At 41.9% G+C, this 22,570-nt stretch overlaps 1 protein-coding gene and 1 pseudogene across 2 annotated transcripts in view; one reads left to right on the top strand and one right to left on the bottom strand.

Annotated features, from left to right (window-relative positions):
* Positions 1 to 22,266, bottom strand: part of CYP20A1 (cytochrome P450 family 20 subfamily A member 1) — a 69,537-nt gene extending 47,271 nt beyond the window's left edge. The window contains exon 1 of the mRNA XM_081260437.1: positions 21,900 to 22,266. Coding sequence (XP_081116563.1) covers positions 21,900 to 21,971 — 72 coding nt within the window. The 5' untranslated portion in view covers positions 21,972 to 22,266. The remainder of the gene's footprint in view (positions 1 to 21,899) is intronic.
* LOC308631229 (polycomb group RING finger protein 5-like) lies at positions 17,648 to 18,507 on the top strand (annotated as a pseudogene). Its single transcript has 2 exons — positions 17,648 to 17,990; positions 18,102 to 18,507. The product of its transcript is annotated as a polycomb group RING finger protein 5-like (transcript).
* Positions 22,267 to 22,570: the final 304 nt, after the last annotated feature.

Below are 22,570 nucleotides of genomic sequence, written 5' to 3'. Positions count from 1 at the left end.
TGACAAACAACTCCTTAATTGGGAGAGTTGGTGCGTGGTTTTCTAACACCCTATGAGAAAGCTCCACGTGGCAGCTTCGCATTGGGGCTTGAGATGCTTTATTAAGGCTGGTAGGAGCATTCGGGAAGAGGAAGATGAAGAAGAGGAAGATGAAGAAGAGAGTAGAGTGTAAGAGATCTCGAGAACCAGAATAAACGACTGGAAGAAGATTCCCGGTGTTGCGTCTTCCTTGCGGGCAAGGGGGACGCGACAAATGGTGCCGAGACCCGGGAGAATCAGAACTTTCAGTCGACAGGAGTGGTGCACCGATCGTCCGTGAGTGGACCCCTCGTCCCTGAGTGGACCCCTCGTCCGTGAGCGGACCCCTCGTCCCTGAGCGGACCCCTCGTCCCTGAGCGGACCCCTCGTCCGTGAGCGGACCCCTCGTCCGTGAGCGGACCCCTCGTCCGTGAGCGGACCCCTCGTCCCTGAGCGGACCCCTCGTCCGTGAGCGGACCCCTCGTCCGTGAGCGGACCCCTCGTCCCTGAGCGGACCCCTCGTCCCTGAGCGGAGCGGACTCCTCGTCCCCGAGAGCGGGACCCCGTAGGCCTCATATTTTATTGCAGCTGCTATGTGTACTTTCACTTTTGTTTTCTGTGTTCTTTTTTTGTCGTCTGTGTCTTTCGTTTTCTGTGTTCCTTCTGTTGCTGTGCCATGGGTGCCGCAGCAGCAGATTAATTATGACCCTGGGATCTATGCCCAGGGACGCCCACTGCAGCCGGGAAAAGGGAACAGGAGCCCGCCCCGGCCCGGAAGCCGGAGTGTGCGGGGATGGTCCAGAAACAGAGCAGGCTGTTGCCACAGTAAGAGCTTGGCCAGGCGGGGAAAAATGCAAACAAAATCAGGCAAGGTGCGGTCGGCTAGGAAATCTTGGGGAACTTTTGCCCTGAGGGTGAGCGACGGACTCCGTGTTGCTTGCATCACCATGGTAACCATGGGCTGCCTGGCGGAAGAGCGGCTTCCTGGTCCCACCTCCCACACTCTTGGGGGCTACCGATTGGTTCTTCCACAGTCACTCAGACAGGACTTCTAGTCCCGCCTTCCAGCCACTAACCTGTACTGTTGCGTTTCAGATTTCTACCGGAGCTACTCAGAAACTGTATTTTTAAAAATGCCTACCTGTAAATGCTAACGGAAGATATCTTTTTCAGACAAAATTTGATTCCACAGGTTTCTATGTTAAACTCATAAGATGATAAATTGAAGACCCTGGCAGAGTCTGTGCGCACTCATGGAGTGGATGCCGCCTTCACACTAACTCAGGTGGAAAGCATTTTTAATCAATCTCAAGTTAATCTCACAGGAGTTTCTTGTTTTGGCTTCGGGAACGCTCATTGTATTAGCCTTAAGACCAAGAATTTGATTAACTGGAAGGACCCATTGCGGTCCAGTCAGGTCTCAGGGAGCATTCTCAGTGCTGTATTGAGCTAAGTAGCCTCAGGGGAACAATCAGGCTCAGGAACCCCCGTAAATAGCTCTGCTTTAAACATAACTACCTTGGCTATTATCTCCGAAGTACTAATCCCAGTGCCTCCTTCTTCTAATAGTCTTTATAATGCCACTCATTTTAAGGCCTCTCCTTACTGTACCCCTAATCTTGGTTTCCCCCCAACATTTACGCCTTGTCAGGATCATTCTTGGGAGAAACGTCAAGTTGCTAAAGGTTTCTCCCTTTCCCCCTCTCTTAAGAGGTATGTTTATAACTTTGACAACAGTGCCAACTCCTCTCTTTCCAGGAACTTAAGCCTCTGTATGATCTCCTCCAAGGAGACCCTTCCCCCAGCTCAGCCAGGAATCCCACACCTGAGGCTCTACAATCATTAAGACTGATAGAGAAGGCCCTACAAGAGAATCCCACACCTGAGGCTCTACAATCATTAAGACTAATAGAGAAGGCCCTACAAGACACGCAGGTTACCCAGATAAACTACTCTATGCCCCTATCATTTATAATCCTGCCATCAAAATTAACTCCTACTACAGTGTTTTGACAAATAGGTCCCATCTATTGGGTCCATTTACCTGCTTCTAACTCTCGGGTAATAACTCCCTTTTATGAACTGGTGATGAATCTGATCTGGAAGGCCAAATATTTGGGTGATGCACTGTTTGGAAAGACTTTTGACATTCTCATTCAACCTTATACCCAGGATATGATAAGAACATGATCTTTGGTGTCTCTTCCCTTGTAATTTCAAAGGTCAAATTGATAATCACTCTCCCCGACATAAACTTCTAGAAGACCTTAAAAAATGTCCTATTATTTCTCCTAAAATTATTAAAGGGGAATCTATCCCGGGAGCTCAGACTGTTTATACAGACGGAGCAAGAGGGGGGTTTGCTGTTGTTTTTGATGGATCTCAAGTAATTCGACACCCTGTTCCTAGACTGTCTGCCCAAATATCAGAAGTTGAGGCTCTAATTATGGCCCTTAAATTATACAATTCCATTCCACTTAATGTGTATACTGATAGTCTCTATGTTGCTAATTTAGCCTCAGTTATTGAAGCAGCCCCTTATATTGGCAGACAATTTACTATCATGGAACAATTACAAACGGATCAGCTCTTTAGCTCCATGCTAAATTCCATCTAAATGCACAATCCTTACGCTTCCGTGCGGGGTGCTCACGTGATCAGACTCTACAAATTGTTTTCTTATGCCCAGTGTGTGCTCCATTCATTCATTCCCTTAGTCTAAGTGTTAATCCTAGAGGCTTACACACCAATGATGTCTGGCAAAATGATGTTACCCATTTCTGGCAAACAATAGAGGGAGAATCAGATATTACTATTCAGTTTACTTCCAATGGAAAACAGCAGCCAGATTGGACTTAAAAATATCTCTGGGGGCTGCGTATTTACACCCCCGGACAGTACAATCCTGGCCTGCTTTTTCGGCTTAAATTGACCACAGAACAGCCTACTGGAAGTTTAATAGGACCCAATCAGGTGCTCGGAGATCAAAAGGCCCCATCTGGACCCAAACAGCCTATAGCCCCAGCAGTAATATCTTCCCCCAGCGGTCAAACAATAACTGTGGGCTATCAAACCTTTGATTGTGCCCCTGGGCCCATACACCCTGGAACTGGAGATCGTCTTTTTGATTTGATCCAAGGAGCCTTTTTCGCTCTCAATGCCACTAGTCCTAACAGGACCCAAAATTGCTGGCTATGCTTGACCTCCAGGCCGCCCTATTATGAAGGGGTAGTAATACTGTCTAAATTATCCTCTAATACCACTGTAGATCTTAAATGTTATTCTCTACCCAGCTATAAGATTTAACAGCCATGGCCAAGTCAATTACTGCTTTGGAAAAGTCCCTCACCTCCCTCTCAGAAGTTGTGTTACAAAATAGGAGGGGACTAGATTTATTATTCCTAAGGGAAGGAAGACTATGTGTAGCCTTAAAGGAACAGTGTTGTTTTTATGTAGATCATACTGGGGTAATCCGTGAAACTATGGAAAAGGTCACGGAAAGATTGGCTAAAAGACAAAAGGAGTTTGAAGCACAACAAGGATGGTTTGAACAGTGGTTTAAAAATACCCCATGGTTAACTCCTTTGATATCCACTGTAATGGGACCGCTTTTCGGTCTCCTCCTTATAGCTGCTGTAGGCCCCTGCCTAGGTAAGAGAATGACACAATTTATTAAAGACCAAATTAACATTCTGACTTCTAAGCCAATACAGATCCATTATCAACGCCTGCAGACCAAGGATGATCTTGCTGAAGTTTGTCTCCGACCAATTCGAAGATGATTTTTCTACAATGATCCCTGCTTCATGCCTTCCTCCTTTTGCCCCCTTTTTCTTCTTTATTTTTACTCTATGCCTTGTTGAACCGGAACCAATTAAAGACCCAATAATGACTGGCTGAATAGATACCACTGAACGCCTTGGCAACAACAAGCTGATCTTGTAGTACCCAGAGACGGGCAACTTTCACGCTTGCACTGCAACCTAAGACAGGGGAATGGGGCCTCCCCAAAGACGGGTAAGCAGTGTAGGGGCAGTGAACGACCTAAGACAGGGGCTACTTGATTCCCTTTGACGTGCAACAAACAAAAGGGGGGGAACTGCTGGCATGGATTCCCCCCGGCCCCCAGGGCTTGGATCCAGCCCTGATTTTTGTGCATGTCAAAGAGGCCAGCTCACAGGGCCTTGAAGGAGCTCACAGGGCCTTGAAAGATTTGTGGTGTCTGTTTTCATATTCAGCCAATAACGGTCATGTGGGAACGTCCTGACCTGTTTGGGTCTGATAAGGTTCCTGGTTGAAGGCTTAGTATGAGTAACGGCAATTCACCTCAAGTCTGGCTTGCGCAGATTATCGCCTTAAGATCCGTGCCTTTCTTGTAGGGTGTTACCAACTTGTTTGTCGTTGTATTTCTAAACAGCCACAGTTCAGCCTCGGCTATCCCCCTCCGTCCATCACGATACAGGATGCGAGGCAAGGCACTGCACTTGAGTGATCCTTGAAGTGGACCTCAAGGAGAGCATGTCCTATTGCATGCGGGTTAGACGCGTCCACGCCCCGTCCCACGAGAAAAGCGTCGGCTGATATGGTCTCAGATCTGGGGAAGGCGCCTCCTTGGGGCTGAGCCATACTATGCAGCCACTTCTGCACAGTGGGATAGGACCTCTACTCTCGCCTGTATTGTTTTTAGAAAACAAAAGGGGGAACTGTAGTGAGCCGTTTCTGCGAACTGCGGTCGCCATTACAAGATGGCGCTGGCTCGACTGTGGTTTGTGACAAACAACTCCTTAATTGGGAGAGTTGGTGCGTGGTTTTCTAACACCCTATGAGAAAGCTCCACGTGGCAGCTTCGCATTGGGGCTTGAGATGCTTTATTAAGGCTGGTAGGAGCATTCGGGAAGAGGAAGATGAAGAAGAGGAAGATGAAGAAGAGAGTAGAGTGTAAGAGATCTCGAGAACCAGAATAAACGACTGGAAGAAGATTCCCGGTGTTGCGTCTTCCTTGCGGGCAAGGGGGACGCGACAGTATAAGGAATGTAATCAAAGAAGAAATACAGGAAGTGAAAGATCAATTCAATAAACAGGCAGAGAGAGATCCTGTGGGGGGGAAAAATCAGAAATCCTCAAAATGAATGAAACAATAAGCCAAATTAAAAACTCAATTCACAAGATGGCCACGAATAGAGTGCATCACACCCCATGTACCGTGCCACTGTGCGGGTAAATAAGAGTTAGAACGACAAAAAACTATCTTGTTAGGAACTTACAGCAAAATGGGGGTGCACCGAGGTCCAGTAATTGAGTCTCATACACGAGCCAACTGTGCGACCGGAGATCCGGGCTGACTGATCCACGCGGCCCGCCCCGCAACTACAGACAGCGGGGAGCCGCCGAGAAGCGACCAGCAAGCAGGGAGAAACGTTGCTGCAGATTCTGTGGAATCCTACCGCCTGAGCACTCACGGAGCCCCAGGCTGAGTTCAGGATTTGAGAAGGGAAGGAAGCGGGACAGTTCTATCCCCCACAACGGAAACTCCACCAAGGAAACCAGCGGACACCATCTTGGAGAGCTGAAGTAACCACCGCCACTCTCCGACATATGCAACAATAAAACAGGTGTGTGTTACTCAGCGATTCATCTCCCATACAACGGGGAATTCACATAAAATCTCTCCTAGGCTCTCCAGGGTAGGGACTATCAGAGCAAGCCTGCATAAAGACGCGGGGAAAACTAGAGACACCCGACCTTCAACTCTCCCTCCCATCAGCAGGGAAAACGAAACCTGTATTGCCAGGGCGGGAGGAAGGGCAAGCAGAAAAAATCAAAACAATAGAGTGCCAGGGTTCTCAATAGCCACCCACCACGCCCAACAAACGGCAGGCCCAGAGTACAGTTTGAACTGCCGAGAGGCATCACTCAAGGGAAATCTGGTCTAGCAGGAGAAACCAGGACTAGCAGGAGAAACCAGGGGACTAGAGGCCAGGCCCTAGCGACTGGGCGGCTGGAGAACGCACACCCGCCGGCGAAACTCCACCCGCTGCCCACGCAACTGGGCGGCTGGAGTCCGCCCCCCGCCAGCGACCGACCGCACGACTGGGCAGCTAGAGATTGACCGCCCACCAGCGACAGCCGGCCCATTGCCCCTGCGACTGGGTGGCTGGAGTTCGCTCGCCCACCGGCGACAGCTGGCCCATTGCCCCTGCGACTGAGCGGCTGGAGACCGCACACCCGCCGGTGACAGATCGCCCGCCGGCTGCCCGCGCGACTGGGCAGCTGGAGACCGCCTGCCCGCCAGCGACCGACCACACGACTGGGCGGCTAGAGATCGCCCGCCCACCAGCGACAGCCGGCCCGTTGCCGCTGCGACTGGAGACCGCCTGCCCGCCGGCGACCGATCATCTGCCCGCTGCCTGTGCGACTGGGCGGCTGGAAACCGCCCGCCCGCTGGTGACCGACCCCGCGACTGGGCGGCTAGAGATCACCCGCCCGCCAGCGACAGCCCACCCACTGTCCGCACGACTGGGCGGCTGGAGACCGCCTGCCCGCCGGCGACCAATCGCCCGCTGCTGCCCACGCAACTGGGCGGCTGGAGACCACCCGGCCACCTGCGTCCAGGAGCTGAAACCAACCAGAGACAGTCCAGTCCCACCCCCCCATTCGGACACCCCAGCAAGGAGCCTGGGGCCCGCCATAGCAGAGAGGTGACATCACTGGAGCTCGGCCGTCGGAATTCCTTCCCAGCGGAATCCACTTTAGCAGGCATAGTCTACCAACACAAAGGAGAGACAACAGAGATATAAAAAAACAAAACAAATTTATAGAAGAGAGCAGAAACACAGCAATCAAATAGAGCTGGAAAGTAGCGTGAACATCATGAAAAAACAAGGGAAAAAAGGAGTACAAACAATGCAGGACAACTTAAATCTACAGGAGGACCTAGAAGCATCAGAAACAGGGATAGGGAAAGAACTCAAGGCATACCTAACTCAGATGGAAAGGAATATTAGAGAAGACATGAGACAGCAAGTCCAAGCAATACAAGTATATTTTGAAAATGAATTAAACAAACAAGTTCAAATGGCAAAGAACGAGCTTTACCAGGAGATAGAGATCTTAAAAAAAAAATCAAACAGTAATCCTAGAAATGCAGGAAACTATAAACCAAATTAAAAACTCAAACGAGAATATTACAAATAGACTAGATCAAGTAGAAGTCAGAACATCAGATAATGAAGACAAAGTTTATCAACTTGAAAAGAATATAGTCAACACAGAAAAGATGCTTAAATCCCACGAGCAATCTGTTCAAGATATATGGGATGTCATAAAAAATCCAAATTCGAGAGTCATCGGGATAGAAGACGGCATAGAGAATCAAACCAAAGGAATGGACAACCTATTAAATGAAATAATTCTAGAAAACTTCCCAGAGATGAAAGATGAAATGGATTGCCAAATCCTGGAAGCCTACAGGACCCCAAACATTCAAAACCATAATAGACCAACTCCAAGACATATAATTATGAAGATAGCCAACGTACAGAACAAGGAGAGAATATTAAAAGCTACAAGAGAAAGGAGGCAGATTACATTCAGGGGTAAACCAATTAGGATAATGATTGATTTTTCATCACAGACTTTGAAAGCAAGAAGATCCTGGAACAATGTATTTCAAACGCTGAAAAATAATGGATTCCAACCAAGAATACTGTATCCAGCAAAATTAAACTTCGGATTTGACAATGAAATTAAAATCTTTCACGATAAACAAAAGCTAAAAGAATTCGCAGCAAGAAAACCAGCACTGCAAAGCATTTTGAGCAAAATACTACAAGAAGAGGAATTGAAAAATAGTGCCCAAAACTAACAACAGGAGGTATCTCAGTAAAGGGGGAGGAAAATAACCAAAAAGTAAAAACTAGCCAAACTAAAATAAATAAATAAATAAACATGACTGGAAGTACAAATCATATTTCAATTGTAACTTTAAATGTTAACGGCCTAAACTCCCCAATCAAGAGACATAGGCTAGTAACCTGGATCAAAAAAACAAATCCAACAATATGCTGCCTTCAGGAGACTCATATGATAGGAAAAGACATACACAGGCTGAAGGTAAAAGGTTGGGAAAAATCATACCACTCACATGGCCCTCGGAAGCAAGCAGGAGTGGCCATACTTATATCGAATAAAATCAACTTCAAACCTAAGTTAATCAAAAGGGATGAAGAAGGACACTATATACTGTTAAAAGGAACCATCCACCAACAAGACATAACAATTATCAATTTGTATGCACCAAACAATGGAGCTGCAACATTCATAAAACAAACTCTCCTCAAGTTCAAGAGTCAAATAGACTACAACACAATAATTATGGGTGACTTCAACACACCGCTCTCACCATTAGACAGATCCTCTAGACAAAAGCTGAATAAAGAAACTATTGAACTCAATAGCGCAATCAATAACCTAGACTTAACCAACATATATAGAATATATCAACCATCATCAAGTGGATACACGTTCTTCTCAGCAGCACATGGATCCTACTCAAAGATAGACCATATATTATGCCATAGGACAACTCTTAGTAAATATAAAGGCGTGGAGATAATACCATGCACCATATCTGATCATAATGGAATGAAACTGGAAATCAATGATAAAAGAAGAAAGGAAAAATCCTACATCACATGGAAAATGAACAATATGTTACTGAATGATCAATGGGTTACAGAAGACATAAAGGAGGAGATAAAAATGACAATACAGACACAACATACCAGAATCTATGGGACACAATGCAAGCAGTTTTAAGAGGGAAATTCATTTCTTGGAGTTCTTTCCTCAAAAAAAGAAAAAACCAACAAATAAATGAACTCACACTACACCTCAAAAACCTAGAAAAGGAAGAGCAAAACAACAGCAAATGTAGTAGAAGACAAGAAATAATTAAAATTAGAGCGGAAATCAACGAAATTGAAACAAACAAAAAAAAACATTGAAAAAATTGAAAAAACTAAAAGTTGGTTCTTCGAAAAAATAAATAAGATCGACAGACCTTTAGCCATGCTAACGAAGAGAAGAAGAGAGAGAACTCAAATTACTAACATACAGGATGAAAAAGGCAATATCACAACAGACACTAAAGAAATACAGAAGATAATTAGAAAGTATTTTGAAACCCTATATTCCAATAAAATAGAAGATAGTGAAGACATCGATAAATTTCTTAAGTCATACGATCTGCCCAGATTGAGTCAGGAAGACACACACAATTTATTTATTTTTTTTTTCTAAAGAGAGAGTGAGAGAGGAGAGAGAGAGAGAGAGAGAGAGAGAGAGAGAGAGAGAGAGAGAGAATTTTTAATATTTATTTTTTAGTTCTCGGCGGACACAACATCTTTGTTGGTATGTGGTGCTAAGGATCGAACCCGGGCCGCACGCATGCCAGGCAAGCGCGCTACCACTTGAGCCACATCCCCAGCCCCACACACAATTTAAACAGACCAATAACAAAGGAAGAAATTGAAGAAGCCATCAAAAGACTACCAACCAAGAAAAGCCCTGGACCGGATGGGTATACAGCGGAGTTTTACAAAACCTTCAAAGAAGAATTAATACCAATACTTTTCAAGGTATTTCAAGAAATAGAAAAAGAAGGAGCTCTTCCAAATTCATTCTATGAGGCCAACATCACCCTGATCCCGAAACCAGACAAAGACATTTCAAAGAAAAAAAACTACAGACCAATATCTCCAATGAACTTGGATGCAAAAATTCTCAATAAAATCCTGGCGAATCGAATACAAAAGCATATCAAAAAAATTGTGCACCATGATCAAGTAGGATTCATCCCTGGGATGCAAGGTTGGTTCAATATACGGAAATCAATAAATACTATTCACCACATCAATAGACTTAAAGACAAGAACCATATGATCATCTCGATAGATGCAGAAAAAGCATTGGACAAAGTACAGCATCCCTTTATGTTCAAAACACTAGAAAAACTAGGGATAACAGGAACTTACCTCAACATTGTAAAAGCTATATATGCTAAACCTCAGGCTAGCATCATCCTAAATGGAGAAAAACTGAAGGCATTCCCTCTAAAATCTGGAATAAGACACAATTCAGGAGCCACTTGTCAAAAGAAACGAACTTTATTTTTAGAACTACAAACACCAAACAAAACAGCTCCTCAGGAAAAAACCCTCAGAGCCTAACTGCCACCACCGGTTTCCCACAAGCCTCTCACCCACACAAGCCTCACCACCTCCCACAATCCTCCTGCTCTTGAGGCCGATTGGCAAGGTCACGTGGGCGGAGCCAAAGAAGTTCCCCAATGAGCAGCTCCGTGGTCTGAAAGGGCAGGGAAACAGTCCAATGAACATCACCGCAGAGGAGCCAATCAGCTAGATGTTGCTGGGGCCGCTGTGAGCCAATCATCAGCTTTGCAGTCTGAAGGGCGGGGAAACAGCCCAATGAACATCACCGCAGAGGAGACAATCAGCTAGATGTTGCTGGGGCCGCTGTGAACCAATCATCAGCTGGCAGCTGGAAGTTTGCTGGCAGCTGGAAGTTTGCTGGGGCCCCTTTGGCTGTGGCTCTCAACATGCCCTCTATCACCACTTCTATTCAATTTAGTTCTTGAAATACTAGCCAGAACAATTAGACAGACAAAAGAAATTAAAGGCATAAAAATAGGAAAAGGAGAACTTAAATTATCGCTATTTGTGGATGACATGATAATATATTTAACAGACCCAAAAGGGTCTACAAAGAAACTGCTAGAGTTAATAAATGAATTCAGCAAAGTGGCAGGATATAAAATCAACACGCATAAATCAAAGGCATTTCTGTATATCAGCAACAAAACATCTGAAATGGAAATGAGGAAAAACACTCCATTCACAATATCCTCAAAGAAAATAAAATACTTGGGAATCAACCTAACAAAAGAGGTGAAAGATTTATACAATGAAAACTACAGAACCCTAAAGAGAGAGATAGAAGGAGATCTTAGAAGATGGAAAAATGTACCCTGTTCATGGATAGGAAGAACTAACATCATCAAAATGGCGATATTACTCAAAGTTCTCTACAGGTTTAATGCGATGCCAATTAAAATCCCAATGGCATTTCTTGTAGAAATAGACAAAGCAATCATGAAATTCATATGGAAAAACAAAAGACCCAGAATAGCAAAAGCAATTCTAAGCAGGAAGTGTAAATCTGGAGTTATAGCGATACCATAGTTCAAACTGTACTACAAAGCAATAGTAACAAAAACAGCATGGTACTGGTACCAAAACAGGCAGGTGGACCAATGGTACAGAATAGAGGACACAGAAACCAATCCACAAAATTACAACTTTCTTATATTTGATAAAGGGGCTAAAAGCATGCAATGGAGGAAGGATAGCATCTTCAACAAATGTTGCTGGGAAAATTGGAAATCCATATGCAACAAAATGAAACTGAATCCCTTTCTCTTGCCATGCACAAAAGTTAACTCAAAATGGATCAAGGAGCTAGATATCAAATCAGAGACACTGCGTCTGATAGAAGAAAAAGTTGGCTACGATCTACATACTGTGGGGTCGGGCTCCAAATTCCTTAATAGGATGCCTATTGCCCAAGAGTTAATAACAAGAATAAATAAATGGGACTTACTTAAACTAAAAAGTTTTTTCTCAGCAAGAGAAACAATAAGAGAGGTGAATAGAGAGCCTACATCCTGGGAACAAATTTTTACCCCTCACACTTCAGATAGAGCCCTAATATCCAGAATATACAAAGAACTCAAAAAATTAAACAATAAGATAACAAATAACCCAATCAACAAATGGGCCAAGGACCTGAACAGACACTTCACAGAGGAGTACATACAATCAATCAACAAGTACATGAAAAAATGCTCACCATCTCTAGCAGTCAGAGAAATGCAAATCAAAACCACCCTAAGATACCATCTCACTCCAGTAAGATTGGCAGCCATTATGAAGTCAAACAACAATAAGTGTTGGCGAGGATGTGGGGAAAAGGGTACACTTGTACACTGCTGGTGGGACTGCAAATTGGTAAGGCCAATTTGGAAAGCAGTATGGAGATACCTGGGAAAGCTGGGAATGGATCCACCATTTGACCCAGTTATCACCCTCCTTGGACTATTCCCTGAGGATCTTAAAAGAGCGTACTATAGGGATACTGCCACATCAATGATCATAGCTGCACAATTCACAATAGCTAGACTGTGGAACCAACCTAGATGCCTTTCAATAGATGAATGGATAAAAAAAAATGTGGGATCTACTACGCAGCACTAAAAAATGAGAAAATCATACAATTTGCAGGGAAATGGATGGCATTAGAGCAGATTATGCTAAGCGAAGCTAGCCAATCCCTAAAAAACAAATGCCAAATGTCTTCTTTGATATAAAGAGAGCAACTAAGAACAGAACAGGGAGGAAGAGCATGAGGAAAAGATTAACATTAAACAAAGACGAGTGGGGGGAGAGAAAGGGAGAGAGAAGGGAAAGCATATGGAAATGGTAGGCGACCCTCAATGTTACACAAAATTACATAGAAGAGGTTGTGAGGGGAAAGGGGGGGGACAAGGGAGAGAATTGAACAACAGCAGATGAGGTAGAGAGGGATGATGGGAGGGGAGGGGAGGGGGGATAGTAGGGGATAGGAAAGGTAGCAGAATACAACAGTCACTAATATGCCATTATGTAAAAATATGAGTGTGTAACCGATGTGATTCTGCAATTTGTATTTGGGGTAAAAATGGGAGTTCATAACCCAATTTAGTCAAATGTATGAAAGATGATATATCATGAGCTTTGTAATGTTTTGAACAACCAATAAAAAAATATAAAAAAAAAATAAAAGCCCAAACTATATAAAAGGCCAGTATTTGCCCTTTCAACTTAGGAGACTGAATTTTTTACAATCATTTACATCACTTTGAAGTTATTGAGGATTCCAAGGAGAGCCCCAAGTCAGGAATTTATATCATTTACAAATGCAAAGAGAATGTTAGGTGTCCTAAACAAATCTGTGAGGTAACCCTACATCTGACTTTACTAAGTCGTATGAGAACAGGCCTATTTCCAATTTCCAATCTCCTTAAATAAAAGGCTGATTTTGTGCTCAAAAAAAAAAAAAAAAAAAAAAAAACTCAATTCACCAACAGACTAGACCACTTGGAAGACAGAACCTCAGGCAATAAAGACAAAATATATAATCTTGAAAATAGCAGTGACTATGGAGAGAAGATGTCAAGAAACCATGAACAGAACTTCCAAGAAATATGGGATAACATGAAAAGATCATGTAAGATTTATCAGGATAGATGAAGGCATGAAGATACAAATTAAAAGAATGCACAATCTTTTCAATGAAATATGATCAGAAAATTTCCCAAATCTAAAGAATGACATGGAAAATCAAACACAAGAGGCTAATAAGACCCTAAATGTACAAAATTACAACAGACCCACACCAAGGCACATTGCAATGACAATGCCTAGCATAAGGAATAGGGAGAATTTTAAAGGTTGCAAGAAAAAAAAATTAAGTTACATATGGGGGAAACTAATTGGATCTCAGCTGATTTTTCAACCCAGACCCTCAAAACTGGGAGGTCCTGAAATAACATAGCTCTGAAAGAAAATGGATGCCAACCAAGAATCCTATATCCAACAAAATTAAGCTTCAGATTTGAAGATGAAATAAAAACCTTCCATTAAAAACAAAAGTAAATCAGAAGAAGAAGGAAGGAACTATACTAAAGGAATAGTCAATCAAAGGAGACACTAATTCAAATTAAAAACTAGAAATAAACCAAAATGACCAGGAATACAAATCATATTTCAATAATAACCTTAAATGTTAATAAACTCATCAATCAAAAGACAAAGACTGGCAGATCAGATTAAAAAACAAGATCCAGGGGCTGGGGATGTGGCTCAAGCGGTAGCTCGCTTGCCTGGCATGCGTGTGGCCCGGGTTCGATCCTCAGCACCACATACAAACAAAAGATGTTGTGTCCGCCGATAACTAAAAAATAAATATTAAAAATTCTCTCTCTCTCTCTCTCTCTCTCTCTTTAAAAAAAAAAAAGATCCAACAATATGTTGTTTCCAAAAGACCCACCTTATAGGCAAAGACAGCAATAGACTGGAAAGTAAAAAGATGGGAAAAAAAATATCACTCATATGGATTGCATCAACAAGAAGGGATTTCTTTCCTTATATCAGATAAAATGGACTTCAAGCCAAAGTTAATCAGAAGGAACAAAGAAGGACATTTCATACTGCTTAAGGGAATTACACATCAACAAGACATAACAATCATAAATATTTATGCCCCAAACAATGGAGCATCTATGTACATCAAATAAACTCTTCTCAACTTCAAGAATCAAATAGACCACAACACAATAATACTGGGTGACTTTAACATACCTCTCTCACTACTGGACAGATCCTCCAAACAAAAACAAAGAAACAATAGAACTAAATAATGCAATCAATAATTTAAACTTGACAGACATATATAGAATATTTCATCCATCAATGAGCAAATAGACTTCCTTCTCAGCAGCACATGGATCTTTCTCTAAAATAGACCATATCTTATGCCATAAACTCTTAGCAAATACAAAAAAAGGAGATAAAACCTTGCATTCTATCAGATCATAATGGAATGAAATCAATGCTAGAGTAAAAAGTAGAAGCTACTCTAACATATGGAGACTAAATAATATGCTATTGAAAGACGAATGGATAGCAGGAGGAATTAGGGATAAAATCAAAACATACTTAGAGGTAAATGAGAATACTAATAAAATGTTTCAAAATCTCTGGGAAACTATGAAGGCAGTGTTAAAAGGAAAGTTCACTGCATTGTACTCCTTCATTAAAAGAATAAAAAGTCAGGCTTAGTGATAGAGTACTTGCCTTGTATGTGGAAGGTACTGAGTTTGATCCTTAGCACCACATAAAAATAAAATAAGGTATTATGTCCATCTAGAACTAAAAACATATTTTAAAAAAGAATAAAAAGTCAACAAATAAATGACCTAACATTATATCTCAAAGCCCTAGAAAAAGAAGAATAAATAGACACCAAAAGCAGTAGAAGACAGGAAATAATGAAAACCAGAGCTGAAATCAATGCAATTGAAACAAAGGAAACAATTACAAAAGCTGACAAAACAAAAAGTTGGTTCTTTGAAAAAATAAATAAAATTGATAAACCGCTAGCCACACTAACAGAGAGAGAAAACTCAAATTACTAAAATTTGTGATAAAAAAGGAAATATCATGACAGATGCTACTGAAATACAGAAGATAATTTAGAAACTATTTTGAAAATTTATACTCCAATAAAATAGAAAATCTTGAAGATATCGACAAATGTCTAGAGGCATACAACTTACCCAAACTCAATCAAGAAGACATACACAATTTGAACAGATTAATTTCAAGCAATGAAATAGAAGACGCCATCAACTAAGAAAAACCCAGGACTAGATGGATTCTCAGCTGAGTTCTACAAGACCTTCAAAGAAGAATTAACACTAATACTTCTCAAATTATGCCATAAAATAGAAATGGAGGGAACTATGCCAAACTCATTCTATGAGGCTACTTTCACCCTGATACTAAAAACAAAGACATATCAAGGAAGGAAAAATGCACACTATTATCCCTGATGAACACAGATACAAAAATTCTCAATAAAATTCTGGCAAATCACATATAAAAACATATTAAAAAGATAGTGCATCATGATCAAGTGGGGTTCATCCCAGGGAGGCAAGGTTGGTTCAATATATGGAAATCAATAAACGTAATTCATCACATCAACAGACTTAAAGACAAGAGTTATATGATCATCTCAATAGATGCAGAGAAAGCATTTGACAAAAAAATAGCAGTCCTTCATGTTCAAAACACTAGAAAAACTAGGAATGATAGGAATATACCCCAACCAACATCAATCTAAATGGAGAAAAATTGAAAGCATTCCCTCTAAAAACTGGAACAAGGCCAGGATGCCCTCTTTTTCCATTTCTACTCATTGAAGCTCTAGCCAGAGCAATAAAACAGATGACAGAAATTAAAGGGATATGAATAGGAAAAGAAGAACTCAAACTATCACTATTTGCCGACAACATGATTCTATAGAGGACCCAAAAAATTCCACTAGAAAACTTCTAGAACTCATAAATGAATTCACCAAGTAGCAGGATATATAATTAACACCCATAAATCAAATGTGTTCCTATACATCAGTGATGAATCCACTGAAAGAGAAATTAGGAAAACAATATCCTCAAAAAAATAAAATAAAATATTTGAGAATCAGTCTAACAAAAGAGGTGAAAGACCTCTACAATGAAAATTACATAACACTAAAGAAAGACATTAAAGAAGACCTTAGAAGATGGAAAGATCTCCCATGTTCTTAGATAGACAGAAATAGCATTGTCAAAATGGCCATACTACCAAAAGTATTATATAGATTTAATGCAATTCCTATTAAAATCCCAATGACATTCTTCATAGGAATAAAAAATGCAATCATGAAATTCATTTGGAAAAATAAGAGACCTGCAATTGCCAAAGCAATCCTTGACAAGAGTGAAGCAGGAGGCATCACAATACCAGACTTTAACAAAAATGCCATGGTATTGGCACCAAAACAGATACGTAGACCAATGTTAAGAATAGAAGATACAGAGACAAGCGCACATAAATACAGTTATCTCATACCAAACACTGGAGAAAAGTTTAAACCTCTTCAACAAATAGTGCTGGAAATCCACGTGTAGCAAAATGAAATTAAACCCCTCCCACCCTGCACAAAACTCAAAGTGGATCAAAGACTTAGGCACTAGAACAGTGACCCCAATCTTCACCATGTCGGCCTAGGAACTGACTTCCTTAACAAGACTCCTAAAGCACAAGAAGTAAAATCAAGAATCAATAAATGGGATGGAATCAAACTAAAAAGCTTCACAGCAAAAGAAACAATCAATAAAGTGAAGAGAGAGCCTACAGTATAGGATAAGATCTTTACCACATGTACCTCTGATACAACATTAATCTCCAGGATATATAAAAAACTCAAAAAACTTAACACTGAAATAAAAAAAAAAAAACAAATAACCCAATCAATAAATGGGCTAAGGAGCTGAACAGACTTCAGAGGATAAGAAATACAGTCAATCAACAAATATATGAAAAAATATTCAACATCTCTAGCAACTAGAGAAATGCAAATCAAAACTACACTGAGGGCCTGCAGGGATAGGGCTGTCAGGCACTGGAACCAGCTAGGCCCCAGTGGGTGCTGTTTCTCTTTCACTTTTTTTCTTCCTGAGGCCATCATACTGGTGCTGGCCAGCGAGGAGCCACGGTGGTGGTGGCTGGATACGGAAAAGCAGAGCTCTGGAAAGGAGTGATTATCAGAGATCTCATGATAAATCTGGTTATTAGTTCTCATGCCTCACGACATCCTATTGGAAACACCATACAGCTCCTAGAAACAGATGTGCATCCACTTAGTACCTCTGTTTGTTTAAGCTACTAAAGCCAGCTAACTACAAATGGCTACCCAAAGGAAACATTTGGTGAAAGATTTTAATCCTTATGTTACCTGCTATATCTGTAAAGAGTATCTGATCAAGCCAACTACAGTGACAGAACGCCTCCATACCTTTTGTAAGATTTGTATTGTCCAGCCCTTTGAAGATAGCAATGATTGCCCAAGATGTGGCAACCAAGTTCACGAGCAAATCAATTAGAAATGTTGAGATTGGATAATACATTGGAGGAAATTATATTTAATCTAGTACCTGGGCTATGAGAACAAGAATTTAAGCGTGAATTGGCATTTTGGAAGAAAAATAAGCCTCAAAAAAATGGGCAAGGGAATGGGGATATAACTCAGTTAGTAGACTTCTTGCCTCTCATGCACAAGGCCCTAGGTTCAATCCCCAGCACCACCAAAAAAAGGGGGGGGGGGGCAAGATGATGCTTTAAAAGTCAACAAATTTAAAGCAAAGAAGGTGATGAAAATCAAGATGATAAAGACTATCATAGAAGTGACCCACAAATTGCTGTCTGGATTGTTTATGAAATAATGGACAATCAGGACACAATGTAGTAAAGGCTCTAATGAAGAAATTCATTCAATGTTCTACATGTGTAACTGTGGGAACTACTAAAAAGTCTAAGTTTAAAACTAAAACTTCCAAGTTCTTATGAGTTGCATATGCAGTGCAATGGTGAAATTATGGAGAAGGATCATACTATGGAATTCATCTATATGATAAGATGGTGACTAAGAGGAGAAAACTTTCGGTGTCTGAACTGCTCAGCATCACAAGTCTGCTCTCAGGATGGCCCTCAGTATCAGTCATACCCTACGGTATTGCAGTATCAACCAAGAATTGATTTTGGTTAGACCAAGGAGCCTAGATTTCACTGAAATGAATCCTGCACTATTTGTTTATGTGTTGACAGATTGCACACTGAGCGGTGTTGGACTAGAGGGACACAGATTCTCAGCATACAAATAAGGCCATTGTCTGTTTCTAACATTGTCAGTTACATTCATGTTGTTTTTATTAAGAGCAAACCAAGTGTCATTCTGCTACAGAACTAGTTAATAAGGTAATTGTGCTGTCTCACAGTATGCATGTCATAGCTGGAATCAGGTATGCAACCATGATTCATCCTTCTGAATATTTTTCTTGCCTGTTCCAAGATTGTTTAAATGTTTAATTATGCTAGTAAAATGGCTCAAACTTTGTGGTGTTGCAGTTTTCATATATTTAACCATTTTATTCTTGTTTAAATAGGGTGCTACATAAGAACCTAATATCTTGAAATTATTTTGTATAGAACTGTATTTAGAAAAGTGGTTTCTGAACCACTGAACTAGTCTTCGTAAGCTTTTTGTGTAAGAAACAGTTCATTTTTGAGTGTGCAAGTCCTTTTGTGAAGAATTCCAATTATCTTTAACATTGGAGAACATCATAATTGTAGACATTCTAAGCATCTCTCTGTGTAGTCTACCAATTTGCACAAGGAAGGCATGTTATCCCTCCAGATCAGAAGTGTAAGTGACTCCTTGGACAACCTAAGTTAGATTCATAATCATTTACGATGTTGGCAGCTGATCATATTTACTTCTAATAAAAGTAATGTGTAAGGTGTAAGTGAGGTTGATCTTTCATAATGCCTTGTGATAAATGGGTGCTGCTTAATGAAACTTCATTGTATAGCCCATTTGATGTATACATTACTACTTTGTTGCTGTCATTTAATGTTTGTTTTTTTTTAAACTACATTGAGATTCCATCTCACTCATGTCAGAATGGCAATTATCAAGAATACAAGCAACAATAAATGTTGGTAAGGATGTGGGGAAAAAGGTATACTCATATATTGCTTGTGGGATTGCAAATTGGTGCAACCACTACAGAAAGCAGTATGGAGATTCCTCAGAAAACTTGCAATGGAACCTCCATTTGACTCAGTCATCCCACTCCTTGGTTTATACCCAAAGGACTTAAAATCAGCATACTACAGTAATGCAGTCACATCAATGTTTATAGCAGCTCAATTCACAATAGCTAAACTATAGAACCAACCTAGATGCCCTTCAACAGATGAATGGATAAATAAAATGTGATTCATAAACAGAATGGAATGTTATTCAGCCTTAAAGAAGAGCCAATTTTTGGCATTTGCCTGTAAACGGATGGAACTGGAGAACATTACCCTAAGCAAAATAAGCCAATCCCAAAGAACAAAAGGCCAAACGTATTCTCTGATAAGCAGATGCTAATTCACAGTAAAGGAGGGGTGTGTGGAATTAGAGATACTTTGAATTAGAAGGGAGTGAAAGGAGAGCAATATGGGGGTAGGAATGATAGAATGAATCAGATATTATTGTACATATATGATTATGCAACCTGTGTAACTCTACATCAAGTACAACTAGAAGAATGAGAAATTATACTTCATTTATGTCAAAATGCATTCCACTGTCATGTATAACTAATTAGAATTTTTAAATCTTTTTTTTTAAAGAGAGGAGAGAGAGAGAGAAAGAAAGAATTTTAATATTTATTTTTTAGTTTTCGGTGGACACAACATCTTTGTATGTGGTGCTGAGGATGGAACCCGGGCGGCACGCATGCCAGGCGAGCGCGCTACCGCTTGAGCCACATCCCCAGCCCAAATTTTTAAAAATTTTTAAAAAACCTAATCTGACTATCTATGGTGACTATATTTAACCCAAAGGCCAACCAAGCTCTGTGTGTGTGTGTATAAACATTTATTAATCTATATATATACTTAATATATATGACTACATTGAGACATATATATCTGAAACATATATAAAATTGTGTTCAGTGTGTGACTTGAGTGTTACAGATATTAGAAATTAAGATTGAAATAGAGGGGGCTAGGGTTGTGGCTCAGCTGTAGAGCGCTTACCTAGTAGGTGCAGGTCACTGGATTCTATCCTCAGCACCACATAAAAATAAAATAAAGTTATTGTGCCCAACTACAACTAAAAAGCAAAATATTAATTTAAAAAAGATTGAAATATAATAGGGGGTGGGGCTGTAGCTCAGTAGTAGAGCACTTGCCCTGCACACATGAGGCACTGGGTTCGATCCTCAGCACTACATAAAAATAAATTACTAAAATAAAGATACTGTGGGGCTGGGGTTGTAGCTCGGTGGTAGAGCGCTTGCCTAGCATTAGTGAGGCACTGGGTTGGATTTTCAGCAACATATAAATAAAAATAAAGGTCCATCAACAACTAATAAATTTTTTAAAAAAAAATAAAGATATTGTGTCCATCTACAACTAAAAAAAAATTTTAAAGATTGAAATAAAGAATTTGTGATTGCCTGAGTCATGACACAGCCAAGCAAAACACCAGTATTTTCAGTGAATTAAAGCTGATCAAAGTTATGTAGCGTGTGAAATTATTATTCACTACTTTGTGACATTGTGGAAAGGCACAAACGTTGTATGGTCCATGTTAATGGCATAATTCCCTCACAACAGTGTTGATTCTGTAAGCTGATCATAGATAGTCCTATTTAAAGATTATCAAAAGACCTGCAGCCACTACAAATGTTTATTTTCTCGGATAAGATTTCCCCGAAGTTCCAGATTGTGTAGTTTCAATATTCCAGCCTCATCCATTTACCAGCTCTGAAAAGAACACCTAAGTACTTGGAGCTGTTCAGCTATTTTTCATCTTCTATCATGAAACTACGACGTTGCTTTCTAGAATATGTTTTAAGGATGCTTCCTCGTCGGTCAACCCTCCAGTTTTGAGAACCTCCCTCTAAGGTGAACAAAAGCAGTGGAGAAAGTAGCTAGGGAGACTTGAGGCCAGACTCGCAGCGCAGCCCACAGCACGGTGCTCCTGCCTCTGCGGCCCTGCAAGACCCCGGCCCCAGCTCTCTGGAATCCAGCAATCGCCTGACAGATGGGAGAAACGACGGCACAAAATGCTGCGAGAATCCTCGCGAATCGAGAAAGTTTCCTCCCCAATACACTAGACAACGGGATCAGGGGTTAGCAGAGTTACTCCCGGAAGGGCTGCGGGGAAGGCAGTCCCGCGAACACCCGCCGTGCTCGGTCCCTTCTCAGCGGCTCCCAGCGCCGCGCGCTGCGGCAGGGGCGGGGCGTCACGTGACTCGGGTGCGGTCCCCGGCGCTGGCCCTCCCCGCGGGCCCGCCCCGAGCAGGTCAACGGGGATGCGGGCGACAGAGGCTGGAGTAGCTGCCCCCCCCCCCCCCCGAGGATCAAGGCGGCGGTTACCGGGTAGAGGTAGAGCACTGCTCCGACCAGCGCCAGCAGGAAGGTCACGGCGAAGATCGCGAAGTCCAGCATGGTTCTCCGTCCGGGAGCCACGTCCCGGATCCTCGGCTCTGGCCGCAGCGCCCCAGCCTGGCCCGACCGGAGGAATTCTGTGGGCGGAGGCTCCCGCGGGCCTCGCGACGTGTGGACCGTCGGGGGCGGGACCAGGCCTGCGCCCGGCCTGCGGGGAGAGCAATGGATCGCCGAGGGGCCAGTCGAGGCCCTACCCCTCAGGATTGGGGCGGACGCAACTGTGGACTGTGCTGTGGGAGAGCAGAGCCCAGGCTTCCAAGAAACGTTTTGAGTTAACTTTGATCGGCCCCAACCAATACTTTTTCCGGTGGACTTAGAAGAAGAAGAAAACAAAAAGCAACTACAGAGAAAACTCTAAACCAACGGTTTTTTAAAAGTGTGGGGCCAGCCGCTGCCATCCTCACCTTGAGAAATGCAGATTTTTCGATTCCCGCACCACACCTATTGAGTTCCGCGTTACAGCAGCTTGAAGAATGATGCTATCTATATTGGGGGCTAAGCATTGATCTTTGTTGCCGGACATTTGGCAGTGGCAATAGCTAGATCAGCTTTGGTGAAAATTCATGCAATTGTGCACAAGTGCAGCCTCCATTTTTAAT

Source organism: Spermophilus citellus (genome assembly GCF_964194105.1).
Source record: "Spermophilus citellus genome assembly, chromosome: 11".
Classification (NCBI taxonomy): domain Eukaryota; kingdom Metazoa; phylum Chordata; class Mammalia; order Rodentia; family Sciuridae; genus Spermophilus; species Spermophilus citellus.
This window is presented reverse-complemented; position numbering and strand designations above follow the sequence as displayed.